The sequence below is a fragment of the Camelus ferus genome, chromosome 10 (assembly GCF_009834535.1).
Source record: "Camelus ferus isolate YT-003-E chromosome 10, BCGSAC_Cfer_1.0, whole genome shotgun sequence".
NCBI classification, from domain to species: domain Eukaryota; kingdom Metazoa; phylum Chordata; class Mammalia; order Artiodactyla; family Camelidae; genus Camelus; species Camelus ferus.
This window is the reverse complement of record NC_045705.1, coordinates 64,908,186-64,932,463: the sequence shown is the minus strand read 5'-3', so window position 1 is coordinate 64,932,463 and position 24,278 is coordinate 64,908,186. Positions and strand designations below refer to the sequence as shown.

At 58.0% G+C, this 24,278-nt stretch overlaps 1 protein-coding gene across 9 annotated transcripts; it reads right to left on the bottom strand.

Moving 5' to 3' along the window:
* Positions 1-745: 745 nt before the first annotated feature.
* Positions 746-14,766, bottom strand: CCDC88B (coiled-coil domain containing 88B). 9 transcript variants are annotated; one of them, XM_032489722.1, is made up of 28 exons: positions 14,620-14,766; positions 14,173-14,315; positions 13,914-14,025; positions 13,762-13,831; positions 13,626-13,684; positions 13,447-13,530; positions 13,221-13,364; positions 12,868-13,013; positions 12,661-12,742; positions 12,350-12,508; positions 11,692-11,838; positions 11,393-11,501; positions 11,084-11,220; positions 9,908-11,002; positions 6,792-6,919; positions 6,597-6,714; positions 5,696-5,791; positions 5,470-5,610; positions 4,836-5,092; positions 4,357-4,500; positions 3,972-4,158; positions 3,692-3,837; positions 3,361-3,459; positions 3,023-3,189; positions 2,648-2,863; positions 2,259-2,465; positions 2,022-2,090; positions 1,034-1,225 (listed from the first exon to the last, which is right to left on the bottom strand). In XM_032489722.1, the coding sequence occupies exons 1-28, from the start codon at positions 14,677-14,679 to the stop codon at positions 1,170-1,172; spliced, it is 4,578 nt and encodes a 1,525-aa protein (XP_032345613.1). In that variant the 5' UTR covers positions 14,680-14,766; the 3' UTR covers positions 1,034-1,169. The 9 variants fall into 9 exon arrangements, 7 of the variants coding, with proteins under 7 accessions (XP_032345609.1, XP_032345613.1, XP_032345606.1 ...); XM_032489715.1 differs by having other exon boundaries at positions 2,648-2,761; positions 14,620-14,741; XM_032489718.1 differs by lacking the exon at positions 2,648-2,863 and having other exon boundaries at positions 746-1,225; positions 14,620-14,741.
* Between the last annotated feature and the right edge of the window lie 9,512 nt (positions 14,767-24,278).

Genomic DNA, 24,278 nt, shown 5'->3' with positions numbered 1-24,278 from the left:
CCCACCAGCCTCAGAAGCTCAGGAGGAGGGCAGAGCAGTGGGTTATCTCCAAGGAGGGGCTGTGGAAACCCTGTGAGTCAGGCTGCAGTAGGTCACCATGGGGAGGCTGGCCTGGCCATCCCTCCCAGCTCTTGCCACCCCCAGATTCAGGCTGCCTCACCTCAGCCAGGCAGCCCCACCCTACCCTTGGCGGCCCCAGGTGGCTTGACTCACGTCCTGTCACCCCGGCTAATTGCCCCCTTCCTGGTGTCATCCTAGAGGCCCTGGTCAGAGACCCCAGTGTCTTTCCCACTTCTTGTGTCCCTCCAAAACAGCCCCTGGTACTAGGCGACACCCCAAGGGCTGTAAACTCCCTGGGGAGGGGCTCAGTCCCAAAGGGGTGGTGAGAGAGGACACGGAGGCAGGAAGAAGTAAAAGGAGAGAAGAGGGTACAAGGAGGGGGTGGGGGCAGCCCTCTGGATATTTTACTGCTCTACACCCAAGAGCCCAGGCCCCACCTTTCAAAGCAAAGGCTGAGCCCAGACTCGGACCCCACCCACTGCTGACTACCTGGAACCCTGCCCCTCCCCTCCCAACTGGGACATCCAGGCAAGGGGGCAAGGAAGCCAATGGCCACAGACCCCTGCCAGCAGAGAAGGACTCCAGCCACATGTGTCCTTGGCACCTAGTGGCTCCTGGATGCGACTGGTAGACACAGCACAGATTCAGGTGTGGCATCCCAGCTTTATTCTCGGCTTTATTCTTGGCTTTATTCTCAGCTCCCTCACATTCCAGCTAAGGCTCAGAGATGGGCCCAGGACACAATCCCCAGGGAATGGTCCTTGGCTCCTTGCCTGGACCAGGCAGGGGGCTCTCTTGCCCACTCCTGACTGCCTCCTTCAGCTGGGGGGTTCCCCAGAGACCGCCTTGGCAGCGAGGGCTGCACAGCAGAGCCAGAGCCCCAGCCAGGAGCTGTTGGTGGGGGCCAGCCATCCCCCCTGTCCACAAACTCATCCCTGCTCCATCTCAGGGCCCCAGTGCAGGCTGTGGAGGATCTGGGGGCCCAAGCTTCCGTGTCCAAGGACTCGCCACGAGTGTCCTGCCTCCCGAAATTCCTGGGCTGCCTGGGGCCCCCACTGAGACTCCAGTGTCGAGAAGACTCCACTCCCAATCTCCCCGTCCACGCAGTGTCACTGGCTGAGGGAAGGGGCGAGAGGACGTTTCTCCGGTTCCTGTACCTCGAGGCCTGGAGGGAAAGGCTCAGCTCAGGCTCGCTCCCCAGGGGACTCCCAGACGCCTCACCAGGCCTTGAACATGCCAGGCCTTCGCTTTGGCTGTTCCCTCTGCCTGGAATGCCATTCCCCAGATATGCTGACATGACAGACTCTCACCTCCAAGTCTTTGCTTCAATTTCACCTCCTCTCTGAGGCCTGTCCCGAGCACCAGAATTAAAATTGCGCGCCCCCAACCCCCGCACCGCCACCCAATGCTCCTGACCTCCCTCTCCCTCTTCTTTCTCAGAACATTATCAGCTCCTCCAAGGCTGAGCTGCCCAGTACGGGACTGAGTGCGTGACATGTGGCTGGTCTGAACTGTGATGGGCTTGGGTATAAAATACCACTGGACTTCAGAGACTTAGTGTGAGAAAAAAGAGTATAAAATATCTCATTAAAGGTTTTTTACAGGGATTACATGTTGAAGTGATAACAATATAGGCATAGAGTTAAACAAAATATGTGATTGAAATTAATTTTACATGTCTCTTTTTACTTTTTCTGATGAAGCTAGAAAATTTTAAATCACACATGGAGCTCACATATTTTTATTGGACAGAGCTGCTGTAGATAATTATTATTTTTGTGCATATTATTTACTGTCTCTCACCTCCACATACCAGAATGTTCCCTGCTTTATCCCCAGCTAGCACATCACCTGGCACTTAGTAAAGTTTCCCTGTCAAATGAGTGAATGGGCCAGTGAGGCCTGTCAGGAGCCCAGGGTGGGGCAAGTACTCCCACACTCCCTCCTAGGCCCCTACTCACCCTCTCGGTTGGCATCTGCTTCGTGTTCCACCAGGGTCTTGACAGAGCCATCCCATTCCACGCCAGATCCTAGAAGATACAAGGCAGCCACTGGGCCATGAGGACCAGGACCAGGACAGAGGTGTACAGGGCTTGTGGCGAGACCCAGGAGACAGGAGGGAAGCCCCCTCCCCCAACGAGCTGATGGGTCCACAGGGAGCTGGGGAGCTAACGGGGTCAGGGACCCTTTTCCCTCACCTTTGCCGTGGGAGCTAGGTGCCCCCAGCGGGCCTGGACGCCGCTGTCGGAATCGCTGCCGGGGGGTGTCCCCAGGGCTGAATGACTCAGAGCTTCGCCCCACAGGGAATCTTGAGCTGAGTTTCCGCCGCTGCCCACCTGCCAGAGTCTCATCCTGCAGGCAGAGGGAGCTCTGGGCCCGGCGCATAGGTGCCGGTGAAGGAGACCCTATGAGAGGCACAGGCAGGGAGGGTATCAGAGCAGTGCAGGGCAGGGCTGGGCAGAGCGGAGGGGCCAGCAAGGAGAAGCTGCAAAGGGGCTGCAGGGGAGAGGGGGCTGTGGGAGGAGGGTGGTGGTGGATGAGGGTGGCGACAGGAGGCTGGACCCTTCTGGCTCTGACACTAACTCACTGTGTGACCTTGGGCAAGGAGCTTCCCCTCCCTGGGCCTCGGTTTCCTCTTCTTCTGACTGGGATAAATGACCTCTCACTAAAGTCCCCTGCTGCTCCGAGGTCCTAGGCACTGCTGTGGATGGGCAGGATTGGGTGGGTGGCAGCGCAGGCAGGAGGGAGGTGCCAGCCGAGAGGGATGCAGCAGGGATGCAGGGCAAAGAGCCACTGGAACCATCTGGTGGGGGTGGGGGGAAGTTGCAGTAGGGAAGGCCAACAGGAGGCATGTGTGCAAGTCACACAGAAAGTAGAAACAAGAGGCACTGGCAAGCCCTGGGGAAAGGCAGGGAGGGGGCACCAGCAGGGAGCATCTTGATCACCTGGCCCCCAGACCCACCTGTCCCATCCGCCTCCCTGCCCTCGGAGAGTTCCGTCTCTGGGGGGCCCCCCAGGCTCTCGGTGCTGCCAGCCCCATCGGCCCCCAGGCGCGGCCCCCCATGGGGGCCCCCCTCCCGCCGGGGCCGCATCAGCCTCTTCACCTTGTCTGCCAGCCAGCTGCCCTTCCTGGGGGCAAGAGGGCACAAAAAAGGGTCAGGCCAGGGAGGAAGGAGGGACAAGAGGGCCATGTCGGGGATGGCAAAGGCCAGGCAAACCCTCCGTGGGGCCTGGACCTGAGCTGAGCCAGGGGTCAGAGGGCAGGGCAGGGGCTAGGTGGGGTCAGGAGGGACTGCTCACTTTGTCCGGGGCAGGGGCCCAGGCTCCAGCACACGGTACTGGTCCATGATCTTCTCCACCAGCTTCTGTTTCTCTCGGCGCAGGGCGTTGAGCTGGTCCCTGGGAGGATGACGGGGGGAGAAGGTGGACTTGAGGCCTGGGCCTGAGCACGCGGTACACACTGGTACAACCCTGCCGGTTAACACACTGACATACCCCTGAAGAGACTGATAAACTGTTGCTGCCCAGAGCCCCTGGGTGGTCAACCCCACCCCTCTCCCAGGCCCTCCATGAAGATCTCCCCATAAACAACCCAAGGGGCAGCCACACGGGCCCAAGTGCAGCCTCTCACAGGTACTCGCGCTGCTCGCGGTGCAGGTGGTCCCGGCTCTCCAGGCTGCGCTCCAGGAGCTCCCGGTTCTCCCGGCTCAGCGCCTGCACCTCAGCCAGCAGCTGCCGGTTTTCCTCTTCCTGGGCGCTCCGGAGCTCTGTCAACAGCTGTCAGGGGCAGGCGGCAGGAGAAGCAAGGGGCTTGAAGGGGCTGAGGGTGGTCGCCTTCCACCCCCTCCAAGCTCTCTTCATTCCCTGCCCCGCCAACCCGGACCCCGGCCACCATCCACCCCTCACCACACCTCACACTGGGTGGTCAGCCGGCAGGCGCTCAGGTCCAGCTGCTGGTTGGACTCGCGCAGTCGCTGGCTCTGTGCCTCCAGCTGTGCCCGCTCCAGCTCCAGCCGTGCCAGCCGGCTCCGCAGCTCCCCACGTTCGCCCTGCAGCTCCCCTCGCTCCCTTGAAACCTCCGCCAGCAACATCTGAGCTCTGCAGAGACCAGGAGAGCTGCTCTCCAAGGGGACTTCTCCCCCGCCAGACCCCTTATGAGGGCCAAGAGAGCCATAACGGGGAGAAGAGGCAAAGCAGGACCCCACAGGGACAGTGACTAACTCACTACTAACCCACTTCACAGATGGGAACACTGAAAACTGGCCCAAGAGGGGAGGGCTGTGCCAGGGCTGGTACCTGTCATGCTCGCTCTGCAGCCTCCGCAGTTCCTCCTCCAAGCCCCGTTGCCGATGTCCATCCTGCATCAGGCGTTCGCGCTCCGCCAGTAGGGCCACCTCCTGCGCCTCCACGTTGGCCCTCTGGACCTGCAGCTGCTCATGCCTGCAATGAACAAGGGGCTGAGAGGGCCGCAGAGAAGGGGCCAGGGCAAGCAGGCAGCTGGACCACCTGGACAAGGAGGTCTGCCACCTCCTGAGCACAGGCCCCAAGGCAAAGCCACAGGGCAGACTGCTGAATCAGGTGCCCACCACTCCCAACTACCAATGAGCCCCAGGGTGAGCCCACCCTAGAAGTATAGAAAGCCTAGACACACACAGCAGTGGAGGTGGGTCTGCTGGTGGTGGTGTTTCCCTGGTGGCATCAGACCTGCCTGGGGAACCTGCTCTGGGCAGACACGGGGTGCCCAGAGAGGAGCTGGGTGTTTAGAGGAGGCTCACCGGCCCTGCAGCTCCCGGTGGGCCAGCTCCAGTGCCCGCATGTTGGCCTTGAGGTCACGGTGCCGGGCCAGCAGTCCCTCTAGCTCAGCCTCCTGCCGCCGCTGCAGCTGTGCCAGGGCCTCATGGTCCCGAAGCAGGGCCTGCTGCTGCCCACGGGTCTCCTCCTGGGAGTGCCTCGCCGCCCGTACCTCCTCTTCCAGCACCCCTAGCTTCCTGTGCAGCTCCTGGCCCTGCATCTCCAGTATAGACTTCTCAGCCTAGGTCAGAGATGGGAGCAAGGGCTACTGGCACGGCATCCCAGACAGGAAAGTGGGTAAGGGACAGAGGCAAAAGGGAGACGGCAGGGCAGAGGAAAGGAGAAAGAGTTGTGCAGGGAGCCGAAGGCAGAGGCAGCCGTGGAGGAGAGGGCAAGAGACACAAGGCAGGGATGGGACAGATGGGGCGGGGGTCGGGACAGGGAATCAAGAGGACTGATGGCTGACTATGGAGGAGAGTGCTGCAGGTGGGGCGAAATGGGTACTGACATGAGGGCTAGAGGCAGGCATCGGGGTAGCAACAGGGGAAGGTGGCAGGGTCGGGGGAAGGGGCAAGTGGAAGTGGGCAGGGACAGGGCAGGGGGCAGGCCGTCACCCACCTGCAGGCGGCTGCTGTGCTCCTGTGCCCGCTGAGTCTGCAGCAGCAGCTCCTGGGCGCGCCCCTGCAGGCTTCCCAGCTGCCCCTCCAGGTGCTGCAGCTGCCCCTGCAGAGCCGCCTTCTCGGCTGTCAGCGTGGCATTCTGCCGGGAGGGGAGCCGGGTTAGCAGGCACCAGACCTCTGGGGCACACCTCCCAGCCCCGTACCCACCACGTTCCAACACTCACAATGCGCTCCACCTCAATGAGCCGCATGCTCTGGGCCTCTGTGACCCTGGGCTCAGCCTGCTCCTCGGGCTCCAGCCCCGCAGGGCCCTGGCGCAGCTGCAAGGAGAGGCCCTGGGAGGTCACTCCGGGGAGTGGCGGTGGCTTGGGGATCGCACAGTGGACCCTTACCCACTTCAGCAGCCCAGCCTCCCCCATCACACTCTCCCTGCCCATGGATCCTGCAGCTCCATCACCCACCATCCTGCCTTCTCACCCTCTCCCGGTTCTGCAGCAGAGCTCGGCCTCTGCCCGTGCAGCTGCCTCTGCGCATCCCACTCTTTCTCTGGGCCCCAGTCTCAACACCGCTTTCTCCAGAAAACCTCCCCTGATCAGTCCCACACGTGCCAGCTAGGCGGTCTGCTGGGGGCCCACTGGCTACAGTCACCTGTGTTCTTGCCTCTGTCCCAGGTGGACAGCGAGCTCCCGGGGGCGGAGACCTCACACCGGGCCCCATATCACACCAGTGCTGAGCGCTGAGCCCGCACGCAGCACAGGGCATCAGAAACAATCACTGACTTAGGAGAACAGTCATCAAGCTCAGGAAGTGGTGGGGCTCGAGCAAGAGAGTCCCCGCTGTTGCCTTGGAACAAAGCCACCAGGCTCTGTCCGTTTGAGGAAGTGGGGAGACAAGGCTCAGATGAGGTCACACGGCCTGGCAGAGCTGCCTAACTCCCAGCACAGTGCTCCCTCCTACAGCCCCCCAAAGGCAGGGCGCAAGGCAAGCAACTGGCCAAGAATTGAGGGGCAAGACCAGAAGGGCCACTGGAGGGACAGAGCCTGCTCAGCCTGAACGTCTGCATGCAGGATTGGGGGGTGGGGGGCGGTGGCGAGGCCCCAGCAACCAGAGCAGTGGCGGCCTCACCTGGAACAGTTCCTCCTCCAGCTGCTGGGCCCTCCTTTTGAGCGCCGTCAGTGCCTCCTCCTTGCTAGTGGCCGCCACCTGCAGCTCAGCTTCCAGCCGCTGCTCCAGGCCCTGGTACCTGCCAGGAGGGATCTTGGCACTGGCTCTTCCCCAAGTCCTGGTCTGCCCTTCTCTGCCCCTCAGGCAATGTCCCACCTCTGGTGCTGGAACTCTTGTTCCCGCAGAAATTCCTCACGCTCCAGAGCCGCCTGTTCCAGCTCATTCTGCAGATGCTCCAGCCGGGCCCCCAGCTCCTGGCTCCGCACCACGGCCTTCTCTAGCTCCTGAGGGCAGGCGGAGCAGGCTCAGGACCAGAAAGGCAGATCACCACCCTCACCCAGGCCTGAGAGTCAGGAGACTGGGCTTTCTGTCCTTGCTCTGTCGTCACCCTGAGCAAAGATCTTTAAATCCTTTGGGCCTCTACTCCACCATCTGTAGTGGGAGCAAAGCCTGGTCACTTTGCAGAGTGCTAGGAAAGAGGTAGGGATTGTAAGCCTGCTGGGGTGTGAGGGAGGCGCCTGGGCCAGGAGTCAGAGACACTCGCTGGGCAAGTATTTTCACCTCTTTGAGCCCATGGTTCCTCATGTGCCTAGTGACAGCTGGACGCGCCCTACGTGCTGAGGCCACACGGGCCATGTAAGGGAAAGACAGGCTCGGAGGAGGTGGGTCTGCAGAGCACCCTCAGCCACAGGGGATGGCCATAGAGTGCAGGAACTTGGTGAAGGCGAGGCCTAACCACAGTGGGGGCTGGGAGGGGGAGGGCCAGGATGCTGAGGGCCAGGCCGCCTATGACGGTTGGGCCATACCATTGCAGAAGTGGGTGGGAGACCCACTCTGGCCTGTAGGCCAGAGAGAGAGGTAGGTCAAACCATTCCAAGGTACAGGTACGGGGGGCCCTGGCAGGATGAAACCATGGGGAATGGCCAACTATGACCAGCCACCCCCCCCAAATCTTGCCCTCGGAAACAGTCTACCAACTTTTGCTCTCGTCTCCCTGGCTTAGCAACCCCACCCTGCCCACCCACGAGCCACTGCTCTTCCAGGTATCCCTGGCCACTGCCTCTTAATGAAAAACTAGAAGTCCAAGAGGCCATGCTGCCTGTGGCCAACAGCCACCAGAGCCCAAAGTGGAGAGTAGGAAGAACTGTGGTGCAGATAAAGACTTGCATCTCGGGCCAGACCCCTGCCCTGCCCCTTCTGGCCCCAGCCACAGCCCTCGGTGCCCCACCCACTGTGCCTCTGGCCCTCCACTTGGACAACCCCCACTTGGAGACAACCATCTTGGCCCTGCTTCCCTGGCCTCCCTGCCTCTGGCCAGCACCTCCTCCTGCATCACATCGTTGTCACCAGGAACTGCTCCACCAGGAAATCTCCCCAGATTCCTCTTTGTCCTCAGCTTCTTCCACCCTCTTGGTCCTTGGAGCCGGCTCTTCCAGCCAGCCAGCCCTACCCTCACTTCGCTGCCCGCTTGCTGGCACTCCCTCTCCATACTGAGTGCCAAGCTCTCTACACTCATTATCTTACAGGATCCTGGGATGCAAGTATCATTTTTATTCTGGTTTTACAGGTAAGGAACCCGAGACTCAGAGAGGTTAAGTAACTGGCCCCACGCCACACAGCTGATAAGTAGGGGGTCTGGGCTATAACCCAAGTCTGTCTGACAGCATCTCAGTCACCTCCTAGAGAGTGGACCCCAGAGACAGCCCCTCAGCCTTACCATCTCATCGGTTACACCTCCTATTTTCACATTTCTGAGGCTTCCCCTCCACAATCCCCGGCCCCAGGCCAAGCAAACAGTGTGTTCCCTACTTCTCTCCATTGAGAGGGGTCTCAGAGCAAATTATTTCTCCTCTCTGAATCTCAGTGTCCTCGTCTGTGCAACAGGGATGAAACTAAACTGCCCAGCGGGAAGATTTCATTCCTCATCTGCAGCACACCCTCCACCCAGCACTGGGCCCCACTGGTCCAACCCCACTTCCCATGGCTTCATGGGCTCCTCTGCTTTCCCTGAGGAGCCTCCAGGCCCGCAGACCTGACTGCTCTGCTCACTTTAAACCCTCCAGTGACTCCCTGCTGCCCTCAAGGAAACAGCTGCAACTCCTTCCTTTGTTTGGAAGGAAGACGAAGCCCTGCCCAACAGGAAACCTCCTTAAGGAAGTCTCAGTCTTACCTCCCTCCACAACCCACCTCACACTCCACCTCTCCAAACTTCACCTCCTCCCGGCTCACTGTAATTCATTCTCTCCCCTCCTCCAGGAAGCCTTCCCTTATATGTCCCAGCTGGAGTCCAGTGTGCTTCCTGGACCCCCTTGACTCCCTGCCCAGTCCCGTCTCCACCCCAGATTGAGCATCTCCTGGAGGATAGGTGCACTGGCTGCTGGTACAGGGCCTGGTGCCAAGGAGTCACCTGGAAACACACTTGAATGAATGAATAGTAGGGGTTTCCAAGTCTTCTCTCTCCTTCACTCCCAGTCCCAGCTCCAGCCAGCCTCACCTACCACCTGGACCACTGGCACTGCCTCCTAATGGGCCCAGGTCATCCCCCAAGACGACCCTCTTCAACCCCAGCCTCACACAGGTCTGCCCACACCCTTGGGTGAATTTCCCTGCCTGGGGATGGAGTACTGACACCCACAAAGCTGGCCCAATGCAACTCTCCACTTTCCTCCCATGTGTCCTGAGCCCCTGAACATCTCTGATGCCTTCAAGTCTTTGCACACGCTGTTCCCCCTGAATGGAATGTGCTTCCCCACCTAGTAAAATCTCGATCATTCCTTAGAATCCTCCCTGAAGCCTCCTTGCCCGAACCCTGGCATCAGCTCCCCCTTCCACAGGCTCCCGCAGCACTTTGTCCTCAGTAACTAACATATCTTGAGCCTCTGCCCAGCGTAAGCTAGGCTCTTCACACCATTCCCTCCCCGTCTCCCAAAGACCTGCTGAGGCAGCTTCGAAGAGCACCTCCATTTTACAGAGAGAGGCACTGGGGCGGAGCTGAGTAAACCGCCACAGTCAGAGAGCCAGGATTTGCGGCCAGGCTGTCCAGCTCCATGCCTGCCTCCTACAGCCACCCCATCAGAGGTAGGGAACATCTGCCCCTGTCCCAGGCCAGCCATGCCTTTGGAAGGCAGGAGTGGACTCTGCCTTTGTGTCTCCAGCCCCAGCTCAGTGCTGGGCACTCAGTGGCTGCTAATGGAATTAATAACCCCAAACCCCAGCAACTGGCCTGAAACCCTGTTTCCTGACCCTGAGCCTGGCTGTGAGCCCCCACATACCTCCTGGAGGACCTGCCTCTCCCGGCGCTCCCTCTCAGCCTCCTCCAGGTGCTGGCGGCCCTCGCTCTCCAGCACTTGCAGCCGTTCCTCAGCCGCCTCAGCCCGGGCCCGTAGTCTGGGCCCCTCTCGCTCCCATAGCCTTCGCTCGCGGCCCGTTGCTGCCAGCACCTCCGCCAGTGCCTCTCGCTCCCGTGATGCAGCCTCCAACTCCCGACCAGCTGCCTCCACGGCCTCCCGCAGCCGGGCCAGCTCTCCGGTCTGGGCCTCTACCTCCTGGTGGGCCTCGGCCTCTGCCCTCTGTGCCTGAGCCAGCTCCTCGGAGAGGCGGGTAGCCTCGGTGCCTCGGGCCTCCAGCTTCCGGGCCTGGGCCTCCAGCTCAGCTCGAAGGGCCTCAGTTTCTCTCCTCAACCGCGCCACCTCCAACCTGAGGGCCTCCTGCTCTGGGACAACACTGGCCAGGCTCTCCCCTGGGATCGGCCCCTCCCAGGCCTGGGCCTCATGAGCCCCTTCCAGTTTCTGCTGTGGTTTTTGCTGGACTGGGTCCCCGACCACCCCCTCCAGCTTCTGTTCATGCTCTCTGGCTTCTGTTTGCCCATTGAGTAGGTCCACCTTCTGGCCTGGGGTCTCCTGCTCCTCCAACTGAGCACAGAGGCTGGGCTCCGAGAGTCCAGGCTTGCTCCCGGGGCCCTCCTGTCTCAGCCCTGGGGCCTTGGGCACCGACTCCCCAGTCTCTACTCCCAGCGACAGCTGAGCCTGAATTTTGATCTCTGGACCCTGAGGTAGAGCCACAGAGACAGGGGTCTGGAGACAGGCTCCATGGCCAACCCCCTTCGGGAAGTCCTGTGCCTCTATGGCAGGGTCTGACTTCTGGAGCATCAGGTCTACAGGAACGATGGCAGCCATCTGTGGGGGCCTCTCCACCACCTGTGAGTCTGAATCAGATGCCAGGGGAGCCAGGTCCAAGGTCTGGAGGCCTTCATCCGCTGCCTGACCAACGAAGCCCTGGGGGCCATGGTCTGTGGCCAGGCAAGTCTGAGGAGCTGAATCTGGCTCTGGAACCACGGAGTCGTCGCTCTGCTCCTCCAGCAGGGGGTGCTGAGGGCACGTAAGAGGGACGGTCAATCCCAGAGGAGGACGCTAGGAAGGACCTGCTGATGGCTGGGGGAGGGGACTCACCTGGCCACCTGGCTGCCCCTGCAGCACCTGTAGCAGGCCCCGAAGCTCCTGATTCTCCCGCTCCAGGGTCCGCAGCCGCCCAGCCTCTGCCTCCCTCACTTCATCATGCAGAGAGGGGGCCACTCCTGGCAGGGATGCTGGAGTGTGTGAGATGAAGTCAGGACCCCTCCCCTCCCGTAGCCCTGGCTTGTCACATACACCCCCCACCCCGACACAGCTAGGGGAAGGGCATGAAATCAGAAGCCATCCCACGGTAGCTGCAGGAAAACACACCTCCCACCCCAACCCCTCCACAGGGGCTCCACTCACCCTCCCCAGGAGAGCCTGGGGGTGGCTCCAGGCTCCGCTGAAACTCCAACTCCAGCTCCACATTCTCCTCTGTCAGCTGGTCTACCTGATGCCGCAGAGAGTCCAGCTCCTGCGGGGAGGGCAAGGTCAGACAAGCCCTCCTCACCATGGCCAGACCAAGTGTGTGGGCTAGAGGGTCACTAGAGGAAACTGTGAGTAGGAGTCACAGGGATCACCAGGGAACTCTGGAGGCCACTGTGGTTATGGGGCGGGGGGAGTCACAGTACACTGAGAGACCAGGGTCACTCTGGCAATCTCACCGCTTGGGTCTCACCCAGCCGGGTCCGCAGCAGCAGGTTCTCCCTCTGGGTCTCATGCAGCCGAGCACAACGCTCTTGAGCAGCCTCCAGCTGCTCCTCCAGCAGTGCTTTAGAGGCTTCCAGAGTGCCGGAGAGCACCCGCTCCTCCTGGTTGGGGAGCAGAGAGAACCAGCGACGTGATGCTGCTGCCCCCAAGCATTCCAAGGCCACAGACCCTGGCTCCCCTCCCCACATCCGCCCCTGCACCCCAGACCTCTCCCCTCCATCTGCCCCTCCCTCTCCAGCGTCTCTCCAGGTACCACTTCCCTAGCACCAGGCCTCGCCCCTTCTTCCCACGAACTGCCTTCCAAGGTGGCATCCTTCTAGACCCTACTTATCTCTTATTGCTCCAGACACTTCCTCCCCTACAGTTGGCCCTACCCTCCTCTCCAGGACCTACCCTAACCTACAGCCCCACCCACTCTATTTGCCCCATCCTCCAGAGGGCCTATCCCCAGACACCACCTCACCCATTTCTCTTAGTGGTGACTGTTTCCTCCATAAGGCCAAACCCTCTCGAGCCTAGGCCCAAATTCTCTCCTCTCATAGCCCACCCACTCCCTGGCAGGCCCCGCCCCCTCCCCACGCCCCGCCCCCGCGGCCCCGCCTCCCGCCTCACCTCCAGCTGGCCCTTGCAGGCCTCGGCCGCCTGCAGCCGCTCCCGGCAGCGTCGCAGCTCCTCCTGGAGGCGGGGCAGGCGGCCGGCCCGCTCTCGCAACGCCTCTGCCTCCTCTCTGTACAGCTCGGCTCGCTTGGCCTGTCCCGACAGCGCCTGGGCCTGGGCCAAATGATGCGGAGCTGGGAACGGCCAGCCGCTAGCCAGAGAGATTAGGACGGGAAGGAGCCGGGTCGGGGGAAACCAGAGGAGGGGGAAGTGCGGGGAGAGGGTTAGGGAAATGCGGCGATGGCGGGGAGCGTCTGAGAGCGCACCTCCTGGCGGAGCCTTCGAATTTCGGCCTCCAAGCCCTGCACCTCCGCCTGGGAATCTAGCATCAGCTCGGCTTTCTCCTCCCTGGAGGGAAGGGATACAGGAGGGGTCTGAGGACCCCTTCGTAGGCCTGATCCCGACTGGGACCACATCCAGGCTTAATCTGTTACCCCTCCCCCCAGGTCTCCTTCCCAGCCTGTGGCACTCACAGCTCATGTCGCAGGCGCCGCAGCTGGGCCTTGGCGTTGGCCAGTTGCAGGGCCAGGTGGTGTGAGGGGCCCTCTGGAGGAGTCCTAGCAGGAGTCTCTGGCAACAAGGGGGCCGTCTTGCGCTCCAGCAGCAGTTCAGCGAGCCGCTGTGGGAGGTCAAGGGTCAGAGTCAGGAGTACCCCGTTCCAAGACCCCCACATCTGCCCCCAGCTACCGAAAGCAAGGTGATCTGGCTGCTGCAGCCTCCTGGCCCAAGACCTACCACCCCAACCCCATACCTGGGTCCCAGTCCCCATCTACCACACACACCTGATTCCCACGGTTCTCCTGTGCCTCCACCTGCCGCCCCTTACCTGGACCCCCACATCACGCTCCCTCGCCAGCCTCAACAGCATGCCCATCAGGCTCCGGGACAGCGTCTCCAGCTCCGGAGGTGCCAGCTCCCCAGGCTCAGGCCCAGCCAGCGCCAGCACAACGCCTGCCCCAGGCTGGGTCACCTGGAGGCACAGAGAGAGCAGTTTAGCCAAAGAAGTGAGAGGCAGGGTGTCCCCGAGTGGCGGTGCCAGTCCAAAGTTGTACCTCCTGGATGGCAGCAGCCAACTCACTCTGGACCTCCAGGCTGAGGCCCTGGATGTGTCGGATGAATAGTTCCCGGTGCTCACACTAAAGGGAGACAAGGAGGCAGGGGAAGAGGCTGATGCCAGAGTCTCCCACCTCTGCAGCCAAAGCTGGACCCTCCCCTTTCCTCCCCTACTCACCTGCACTGATGCCCCCAGCAATAGCCTAAGAATGCCTTCCAGCTCCTCCACCGCCTCCTCTGCAGGGCACAAGCCACAAGGTGTTAACGGGCAGGGGGAGGGGGTAGAAGCAGGAAGGGGTAGTGGGAGAGAGCACCTGAGAAGGGATCAAACCCCAGGGTCTGGAGGTCTGGTGGTGGTGATAGGATCAGCAGCTGCAGCTCCTCCTAGGGTGGAGGGGGTGGGAGATATGAGAGGGGCCTTCCCACAGGGGGCTCCAGGCTCAACCTCCCCCTTCCAACCCCTCACCTGGTAGAAGTCCCTCAGTCGTCCCCACAGGTGGTTCATGTTCCACACCCGCCAGGCTGCAGGACCATCATGGCCCCTAAGCATTCTCAGGCCCCCTCGAGACCTGGGGGCACTGGGGCGATAGGCAGGAGGGGTAATTGAGGACCCATCTCCCCTAAGCCAGGCTCTGCCCACCGCCCTCGGGCTCCTCCCACCAGGCTGCCCAGCCCCCTCCCCTAAACCCCTTGGCAGCCACCCCTGATCCTCTGATGCCCCTTACATGATGCCCAGCACCCGGAGGAGCAGGGCCCCATCGCTGAGACGCAAGAACCTCTTCTCCAGACAAAGCGGCCCCTCTCCTTCCTCCTCCTCTTCCCCCTCGGGCTCCTCCACCTCCCCCACCAGCCCGGCCAGTCCCAGCGCCTGTGGAACACAAAGGAGTCAGCTGGCCTGGGTGGGAGCTCCCCACCAGCAGAGTGAATCCTGAGCCCGTCTGACCTGCCCCCTGAGCCCATGCAGCCCCCTCGTCACCAATTCCCTGAATGCCAGTGGCCCAGGGTCTGGCCCCCTTTTCCTGCTACACAGCTGCCTGGACTTCTCCATTCCCCTCTTGAGCCCACCCCTCCCCTCTGGCCCCAGCTCTGCCCCGCTCTCCCCCAGCCCCAACACCAGCCCCTCCCTGCTGCTCACTTCCCCTCCGCTGCCCGCCCTCCCCCTACCCCCTCACCCAGGTGGCCAGGCTCCCACTCAGGAAGTCTCTGATCCTGGGCCCCTTGCTCCCATCCATGACAGGGTCAGGGTGTTGGTCCCCGCTGTGGTAGCTACACCTGCCCCGAGAGGAAGAGGAAGTCCCCGGCTGGGGGATCCCAGGCCCAGCCACAGACACCCTGTGCAGCTTCCTCCTTCCGGGTGCTGACAGACTGTGCACCCCCAGAGTCTTGCCTCAGCCCCCCTCGCCGCTCCGCATCCTCCTAGCATCTCCAGCAGAGCTGGCCCAGAGGTTAGCCAGGGAAGGTGGAGTCAGGGCCACCCAAGAACAAGGCCCACAGCTTTCCTGGCTCAATGGACCATGGCGGGTGAGTCCTCCACCTCTCCGGGCCTCAATTACCCAACTTGAAACCCAAGTGGGTAACCTTGGCCTTCCACCTTCCAGGGCCTCTGAAGGGGCTCCAGGACTTCCGTGATGAGTCTTGGTGCCTACACTGGCATCTTTTGATTTGCCCAGCCTCTCTTTCCCATTGATGTTTCTCAGACTTACCCAAACCACTCTCCTGACCCATGAAGCCTGGGAGATGCCGCCTCTCACATCAAGTCTCCTCTGAACCCCCACCAGAAGTGAGTACCCCTCCTTGGACCACACTCTCCCCCATATTTTATATACACAGGACTGAGATGGGACATCTGTCCTGTAGGCTGAGGGAAACAGACATCACACGTCTGTCAGATTCCAAATGTGCAGGAGTTTTCTGAACACTGTAAACAATTTTTTTTGCTTCTATTTTCCTTTTTCTTTGTGCATCAGAATTATATATGAAGAGAATCTATGTCTAAGTCAAAAAGAGCTCCTTGGGGAAGGATAAAATAAAAATTCTAGTGATGAAAGCACCCTGGGACGCAGTTAACTGGCAGCATTCCTTGTTTCCTTAGTGGCAGCTTTTACATCAATGACATCTTAAATTTGATGAAACATGGAGCAATAGTGCAAACCCAGGCTTACCATGAGCCGGTCCTGGTTACAGCTACTTTACACTTACTAACTTATTTGCATTGGATTGGGTATTAAATGGGGACTAGGGATTATCTCCAATTTACAGAGAGCGAAATTGAGATTCAGAGAGGTTACTAACTTGACCAAAGTCACACAGCAACAAAGTGGTGGTCTGACCATGCAATGGGAGGCAGAGCAGGGTTGTTAGCAGAAGAACCTAGCTAGTTGTTTGAAGCCTCCTGAGACACATCTGAAAATGCAGATAATCCCCTCAGAGTTGTTATGAGGATTCCATGAGCTGGTGCCCAACTTAAGCGGTCATTAAATGGTCCCTGGTGTGGTTATTATCTTTAGTTGTAATAATATTAAGGACCCATCCAGATTTGACCCTCTGCGAAATCTTATTTGCATCCCTCAGGGATTCCAGCCCAGGATGTACTCCAGAGTGCCTGCTCTGGGTTAGCCAAGTGTGGTGACGAGGCCTCACCTCCTGGCACCTGAGGGCCCCTGCCTTGCTCAACTGAGTCATACTCTTCCTCCAGCCTCCTCAGAGGCAGGGGCTGTGTTGCCCCATTGCTCTTGCCGATTGCTGTCACATTGGTCACTCCAGACATGCCAGGCTACACCTCAGTCTCTCAATCTGGTTCTGCGACTTGGTTCAGCTGAGTCAGGCCCAAGGAGGCTCGAAGGGGAGGGAGGAGGTGGGGGAAGGGCTCCCTCACCAGCTGACACAGAGCTCCTGGGATTTCTGGATTTCAGGGCTCAGTTAGCTGTTGAGGGATGTTCATCAGAGGCTGGCAGTGGTCCCTCTCCTTAGGCTAGATTTTTCCTTTAAAACATTTTTCAGATGCATGATTAAAAGAAGTCAAGAGGGGGTAGGGTAAAAACAAAATAAGTAAATAAATAAAATAAAATAGGGGGTAGGGTACAGCTCAGTGGCAGAGGACCTGCTTAGCATGCATGAGGTCCTGGGTTCAATACCCAGTACCTCCACTAAAAAAAGAGAGAGAGAAATAAAATTTAAAATTAATAAATAAACCTAATTACCTCCTCCCACCAAAAAAAAAAAAAAAAAAAAAAAAGTCAAGGTGCTTAAAAATATAGAGAAAAAAATCAAGTCTCCCAACCCCAAGTCCCCAGCCCCTCATTGGCATTTTCTGTGTCCTTCCTGAGCTGCAGCTCCCATGTCCGTCTATAACAGGTAGATGCAACCACACCCAAGTACAGTCCACCGTCTGCTTCATTTCTGTTCCGAACCATTGGCCTTGGCCTTTTTAAGGGCTACGTAGCATTCTACTGTGCTGCTCTCCCATCATCTATTCAGCTGTCTCTGGGTAACAAAGACTTTAACTATCTGCATCTTTTGCTATTACTCCAGTGCCATAATGACCGCCCTTCTCAGGTATCTTTTTCTGGAAGTTTTTAAGGAGCGTTGGTGCCCACTGCTGCCAACATGGGGAACACCAGGAGACAGGCAAGGAGCAGAGAAAGACAGACAAACAAATGGACAATGTCATCAACTGCCACCGTGTCCCAGCAATCTTCCCGCTCAGGGTTCACCTTCCCCGTCGGCACAGGGTGGGAGTAGCAAAGATTTCATCTCCCAGTTTCCTTCTGGCTTTGAATTCTCTAGCCCTGGTCCAACCCCTAAAAGGCCAGAGGCAGGAGGGTACTGGGGCTCCAGGAAGTAGAGTCCAGGAAGGCCAGGGCAGGTGGCAGCTGGGTTCAGCCGGTGCCCAGGACCAACCAGAGCTATGTCAGAGAATGGCTTTTTCTCCCTGCCTGCAGTGGGCCCCGTGCCCTGCCTAGTACCCCAGTGGCTTGCCTGGGGCCCAGCTCCCTAACCAGATGGTTCAGGGCCCCAGGCTCAAGAACTAAAATCAAAAAACAGCTCTGGGAACTTCTGGGCGCCTGACCCTCTGGTGTTGGGTCTGAGGGACTCCTTCTTCCCCATCCAAGTGTCTGAGAAGGGGTGATTTTCCTACCCACCATTTGGGGGTGGAAATAGCCAGAGTAGGGCAAGAGCGGAAAGGCCCAGCACAGCGGCCCAAACGAGCTGCCCAGGTGGGAGAAGGCAGTGGGAAGCCGGAGCCAGGGAGGGTGGGGCCCAGGGCCATCTGCCAAGTGCCGGGCCAGCTGCCCGGGGACTCAGGGTGCGGCCTACAAGGCCTGGGACCCAGCACTGAGAGGACATGGCAGAGCCCAGCCCCGACTACCTGACACTCGGTCAGCTCTCCCTTCCTGCTCTCCTCAGGGCGCCCCCATGCTCCGGAGGGCCCTGCCTGGCCCTAAGCCTCTTGCCAAGACTGGCACCCTGGCACCAATCCTTCTCCCAGTGGCCTCCAGGAGTCGTTCAGAAATACTGACTGGCTCGTAACCCTTCCCTGCTTAAAACCCTTCAGTGATTCTTCCCTGTACTTTGAATCAAGTTGCAGCCTCTCAAGGGTAGGGTATAGCTCACTGGTGGAGCGTGTGCTTAGCATGCCAGAGGTCCTGGGTTCAATCCCCAGTACCTCCATTAAAAATAAATAAGTAAATAAACCTAATTACCTACCCTCTCTCCCTAAAAATAAACTAAAAATTACAAAATTAAAATTAGGGAAGGGTAGAGCTCAGTGGCAGAGAGCATGCTTAGCATGCACGAGGTCCTAGGTTCAATCCCCAGTACCTCTATTTAAATAAAATAAACACACCACCCCTTCCCCACCCAAATGAAAAAAAAATTAAAATAAAAATAGAAGTTTTAAAAAAAGCCTTTCACCCTGACCTCCTCCGAGGCCCAGCAGAGCGACCCCAGCTCACCATGGACTTGCACTTGCACACCCCCACTTCCTCTGCCGCACACCATCTCCGGACCAGCTTCGTCAGTCTCTCTCCTGCCCTAGGCACCTCTGCACTTGTTGCTCCCCAACCAGTAACACCCTCTCTAGCCCACCTCCGCGCACACCCTCGCTCTACCCCCATCCAGCTGCTTCTCTCCCTACTGGTTTGCCTAATGGCCTCTGTCTCAAAAAAGATTTTCCCTTTCTAAAGGAGACCCCAGTCCTTCTTCCCTTGTAGTCTTATTCTGCTCTGAAGCTTCCCTTGTTCGCTTCGTCTGCTCCCCACTAGAGTGGGAGCTCCATGATGACAGGAATGCTGTGGGGTCATCCAGGGCTGCAGGCCAGGCCCCGGAGACCATGAGAGCGCCAACATATGCTGACCCCTTGCCCTTGCCGGCTCTGTCCTTCACGTGTATTAATCACTCAATCCCCTCCACAGCCGTAGAATATAGGGGCTGTGATCATCGTCGCCTTTTATGATGAAGAGACTTAACACAGAGAGGTTAAGTCACTCACTTAAGGCCACACAGCCAGGAAATGGTAGAGCCACGACACAGAAGGCCGCCGAATTAATGTCTTTGAACAAATGAATTCCTGTTTCAGAGATGAGGAGAGTGAGGCTCAGAGGGGCATGGGGATAAGGAGGGCAACTGAGAGTAAACGCAAGTCCTCAGGCTCGCTCTGAGAGCTGCATCTTCCCCCTGGTACCCACTGCCTTGTCACAGCGGGAGGGAAGGGCTGGAGCCCAGAGCCCAGTTAGCAAGCACGGGGAGACCAGTGCCAAGCCCCGAGGTTGCCAGCCTCCCCCATAATTAATGACACACATATCAAAGACAGCTCCGAGGTACCATTAAATATCCATTAAGCGAGCAAAAAAATAAATCCAGAAGGTAAAACTGGGGCTGGCACACTGTGGGGAGAGGGGCACATGCACACATCCACAACGGCCCTTAAAACAGCCTCAGAGTTCCTAGACACCAGTAAAACCGCCGGTGCCCTTTGACCCAGCATTCTTACCATTTGGGAACATGCTCCAAGGAAGAAGCCCAAGAGGAAACAAAAATAGAAATGTATCTGGAGCTGCCCCTAGCCAAATCCTGGAGACACTCAGTGTCCACCCAGGGAACCCACCCGTGCTGTGCAGCGTGGTCAGAATCCCTGTTTTGCCCTCCCCTGGGCAGCTCAGTCCTGACCTCTCCTGTCTGCCTCAACTTTAGGCCTTAGCACAGGCTATTCCCACCACCTGGAACACCCTTTCCACCTCTGCTCACTCGGCTCTCGCCTATTCATTTCTCAGCCACAGCCGGAAGTCCTTTTCTCCCTCCCACCACCCCCAACCCCGCCACGGTAGGGTAGGGTAGTGGGTAGGGTTCTGTAATACCCTAAACGACCAACCTGTGCTTCTTTCTGGTCGTCATAGTTTCACCACACTCTTTACAAGGGCTCACCTGGAGTCTGGCGCCCCCACTAAACTGTGAGCACATCGAGGTGGGAACCAGAGCTACGCAGGCACTGCCCGCTCTGGGAGAACACTACTGAAGTAGTGCCCTGCAGAGGCGCCGCCAGGGCCGGTGCCCCGCACATGCACTGCTCTGTCGCCAGGGCCCCGCACAGTGCCTGTTGCAGAGATGACTCTCATCAAACAGCTGCTGGATGCAAGATGCTGATGTGACTGTGGGGGTCTTGTGCAACCCCAGAGAACCTGAACATACTTTCACAGCTACATGAGGACGTGCACACGTGCATCGCAATGCTCAGAAGAGACAAGCAGATTCATCCTGGGAGAAATCACTGAGATTAAAAAATCCATCTTAGGGGGAGGTTATAGTTCAAGTGGTAGAGTGCATGCTTAGCATGCGTGAGGTCCTGGGTTCAATCTCCAGTACCTCCTCCAAATGGAAATACATAAATAAACCTAATTACCCTCCCCCAATAAAACAAACAAACAAAAAAAGAAAATTAAATGGCCAATAAATAAAGATATACTAAATATCACTTTTTTAAAAATCCATCTTTGTAGTGGTGATAGTTGCACAACTTGGTGAATAGACTACAGACCACTGAATTGTTCACTTTTGAAGGGTGAATTATATGTCAAAGAAACTCTGTCTTTGATAAAGCTGAGAGTGTAACCCACATAGACTTGTTCAGAGAAGGGACTGGAAATGGGCTGTTGTCCTCAGCAAATGGGATTGACCTGGAGCCTCCAAGGTAGAGTCACTTGGGCAGGAATAGGAAAGGGAGGGGCATCCCATTGTGAACATTGTCAGGGAGATGCTGAAGAGGCCAGAGCTTGGAGAACCCACAAGCTAAGGAATCAGGGTGACGGTGGAGACTAAAGTTGCAGGGACAGAGCTTGAGGATATGAGGCAATCACACAAGGATCTGAGACAACTTAGTATGTGCTCCTGCCAAGGCTGATGGGAGTAGCAGGGAAGTGACATTGTCCCTTGGGAGGCCCTGGAGCACCCCCGCAAAGTTTCTTCTGCTCAGAGGCAATCCCCTCAGGTGGCCCACACTGCTTGTTGTCCACCCAATATCCTTTCTCCCTTTCTTGTTTGGTAATAGTACCCCTGACTTTTTAGACACATGGCACCCTGGAATAAAGTCGATGTTTCCCAGCGTCTCTGGCTGCTACTATGATCATGTGACTAACTTCTGGCCAACAAGATTTAAGCGGAAATGATACAGGGCAGGTTCCAGAAAACCCTCTTCAGAGACAGCTGGTATGGGCCTTTTATCTCCGATTCCCCATTTCCTCCTTCCTGCTGGCTGGACTTTGGCTGTGACGGCTGGAATTCAAGCAGCCACATTGGATTGTGAGGTAGAAGTCACATGTTTAAAATGGCAGAGTGGCAAGACAGAAGGAGCAGGGGTCTCTAATAATCATACAGCTGCCATACTAGCCCTAGATTATCAACCTTCCTACTGCATGTCTGTGAGCTAAGCCTCTGTATTAAGTCCCTGGTATTTACATCCCTCTCAGGCAAATCTAGTTCTAATTCAGAACCACTATGGTCAAGTTTATGCTGAAATGATGGGAACCAATATCTGGGAAGCTGGAGAGCTTTCTCTCTCCCTCCCTTCACTTTTTCACTCCCTCCCAAAACACGTTTGAGTATTTCCTCTGTTCCCCACCTTGAGCAGGGCACCTTACCTGTGTTAAGTATAAAAATATGATCCCCAGCTCAAGCAGGGAGAGTTGATGCAAATATTAATAGCAAAACAGATTGATATACGTGTTTATTAATGCTAAGAATCTGTGCATTCACACAGATGTTACCCAAACTTCTCTAAAAGAGACACACACACACATACTTTCTACGCTGTCACTCCTTGATGCCTGGGTAGCCAAACCCCAACCAGGACCAGCGGGGTGTGTTCTCTTGGGGCCAGTAGCCTCCAGTGCTCTCAGGCACGGTGCCTGCATGGCTGCAGCCCCATCCTAATGTAGGCCAGAAATGGGGGACCCCTTCCACCCTCTCATTCTCTCAGAAGCTCAGGTTTGATTCTGCAAGAGATGAGAAAGATTCCCCCTGGAGAGATCTTCCCAGTTCCTTAGGTGTCCCAGTGCAGGGCATGTGTTCAAAGGAAAGGGGCATTGCTCTTCTCAACACTTCAAAGGAATTCTTGACCCAGAAAAGGCCCAGAAGCGCTGATGCTAAGTCAAATCCTTTGCCTCCTAGGTATAGTTGCTGCAGCCTTGGGCTGGTCAGGACATTTTATTTATGGATATGTTAGGTGGATGTTTGGGGGTGGGGAGTTGGTTGATTGGTTTTAATGTTGGCCCTTTGGCCACCAACAGCCCAGGAATGTCATGTCACCGCTCTGCTAAGTGTAGCCCCAGGCCTCCAGAACTTGCTGGTCCAGGTTGCCATGGCCTGGCCTGCCCTTATCTATAGGCCTAAAACCTGACCTCTGCCCTGGAGGAGGTGTCACAGGCTAGAACTCTTGCCACATGATGGCCGATCTCGGGCCTTCCAGCACCTGAAGCAGCTTCACAGGACACCCCCACCCCAGCAAGCTGAGGCTTATGGACAGCAGCCAGGGTCACTGAGGCCAAAGGCCCACCTGCACCTGTACCTAACTCCCATCATGCTGTCCAAAAGGACCACCCCAGCCCTGGAAGCCCCCTCATCATGCCCTAAAGGCCCAGCCAGTGGCAACAGGACCCTGGAGGGGACACTTCCTCTCCGAGGACTCACTGGACCTCAGCCAGCCCAGATGTGAGGCCAGGAGTGGAGGGAACAGGAGCTGAGTAGCAAGGATGGAACCTGGACTTGCGCTGATAGTGAGGAGCTGCTGGGTGGCACAAGGTCTGCAGGGAAGCAGAAGAAGGGTGCCAGCCCGTGGGGAGCCCATTTGACCCGCCATCTACACTGGCAGACACAAGGCTCTGAGAACCCAGCTGCGGACTCAGTCACTCCCTCTACCTGGGCTCTCAGGGGGCTCAAGACCACTCACTGGTGTGCACACAGGTGACTATGGGGGAAACTCTACATATGCCTCAGTTTCCTCCTTTATATGACCAGAGGATTAAGAGGGATAATGTCTGGGAAAGTAAGGACCTTCCTGCCTTCAAGTCCAGGAGAGTGCTGGGACCCAGAGGCAGGTTACAAGGGCTTGGGAAACCCCCTTCCCTGCCCCAGCCCATGACCCCTCCAAGGAAGCTGACCCCTCTGCTCAGAGCCCAACCACATGGACACCACCCCAACCACCCAGCCCCTTAGCCCTCCAGCCAAGTGGCCCCCTGGACTCACCCTTCCTTCCAGCACCCAACAGTTCCCTCGTCACAGCCTCCACCTCCTGGCCATCACTCACCTGGTCATCAGTCCTTTCCTGCGCTGCCCACCTGGCCTCTCCCCTGCCTCCCACCCACCCCACTTCAACTCTACCTCTGCACAGGAGCCCAGGTGGGAATCTGACCTGTCACTTCCCTGCAGAAATTCTTTACTGGCCTAAGGCACTGGCAGGGTGAAAGGTAAGCAGCTTAGGTCTTAAAAGGCCCTTGCCCTCCTGGCAAACTCTCAGCAGCTCTACTTCCTGCAGCAACTTGGGCTGTTCCACCCTCCATATCGTTCCCTCTGCCAGAGCACCAGTCCCACTATCTCAAGGGCCATGTCCTCCAAGAGGCCCCTCCTTGACTTTCTCTGGAAGCCCTGAATGAGTGCAGCCTGCCCTAGCCAGCTCTGAACCTGCCCGAGCCCCAGCAGATGGCCAGGCAGGGCAGGGAGGGCCCCTCAGGGCCTGGTGCTGACAGAGCACACAGCAGGCAGCTATGTGTGAGTAAAGCTCCCAGGGGCCAACTGATTGGCTCAAATCCGAACTCTTAAGTGGCTGAATGAGCCAGGCCTACTTACTTACCCTCTCTGGGGTCTAACAGGGCAGTACAGTTCACACCCCACAGGATGGTGCCAAGGAGTTTTACTATACCTCAAGCATCTGCCTCCCTTAGACTGTGAGCGCCTAAACACAGCAGGGGTCTAATAATCACCACCTGCTGCTGCTGAAACACATGGCTTCCCAGGGACAAGAGGCAGAGGGCAAGGGCAGGGCCCGCAGGCAGCAATGATCCTCAGCCCAACCCCTGCTGGCCCCCCTGACCCTCCGCACCCCACAGTTCACCGACTGCTGCTCAGGCCTCATGAGCATCATCTCCCCCACAGCTCACCTAGACTCCTCTCCCGGGGAACCACCTCCCTGGACTGAACCAGCACTGCCTCCACCAATGAAGTCCTTTCTGCCAGTCAGATGGTCCCAAGGCACCAGGGGCCCTTCTTGGGATGTGGGTGCTCCCAGAAGGGGTTCAGCAGAGTTTTAAAGAATGATGAGGCTTGGGTTTGGTCCATGTTGGGG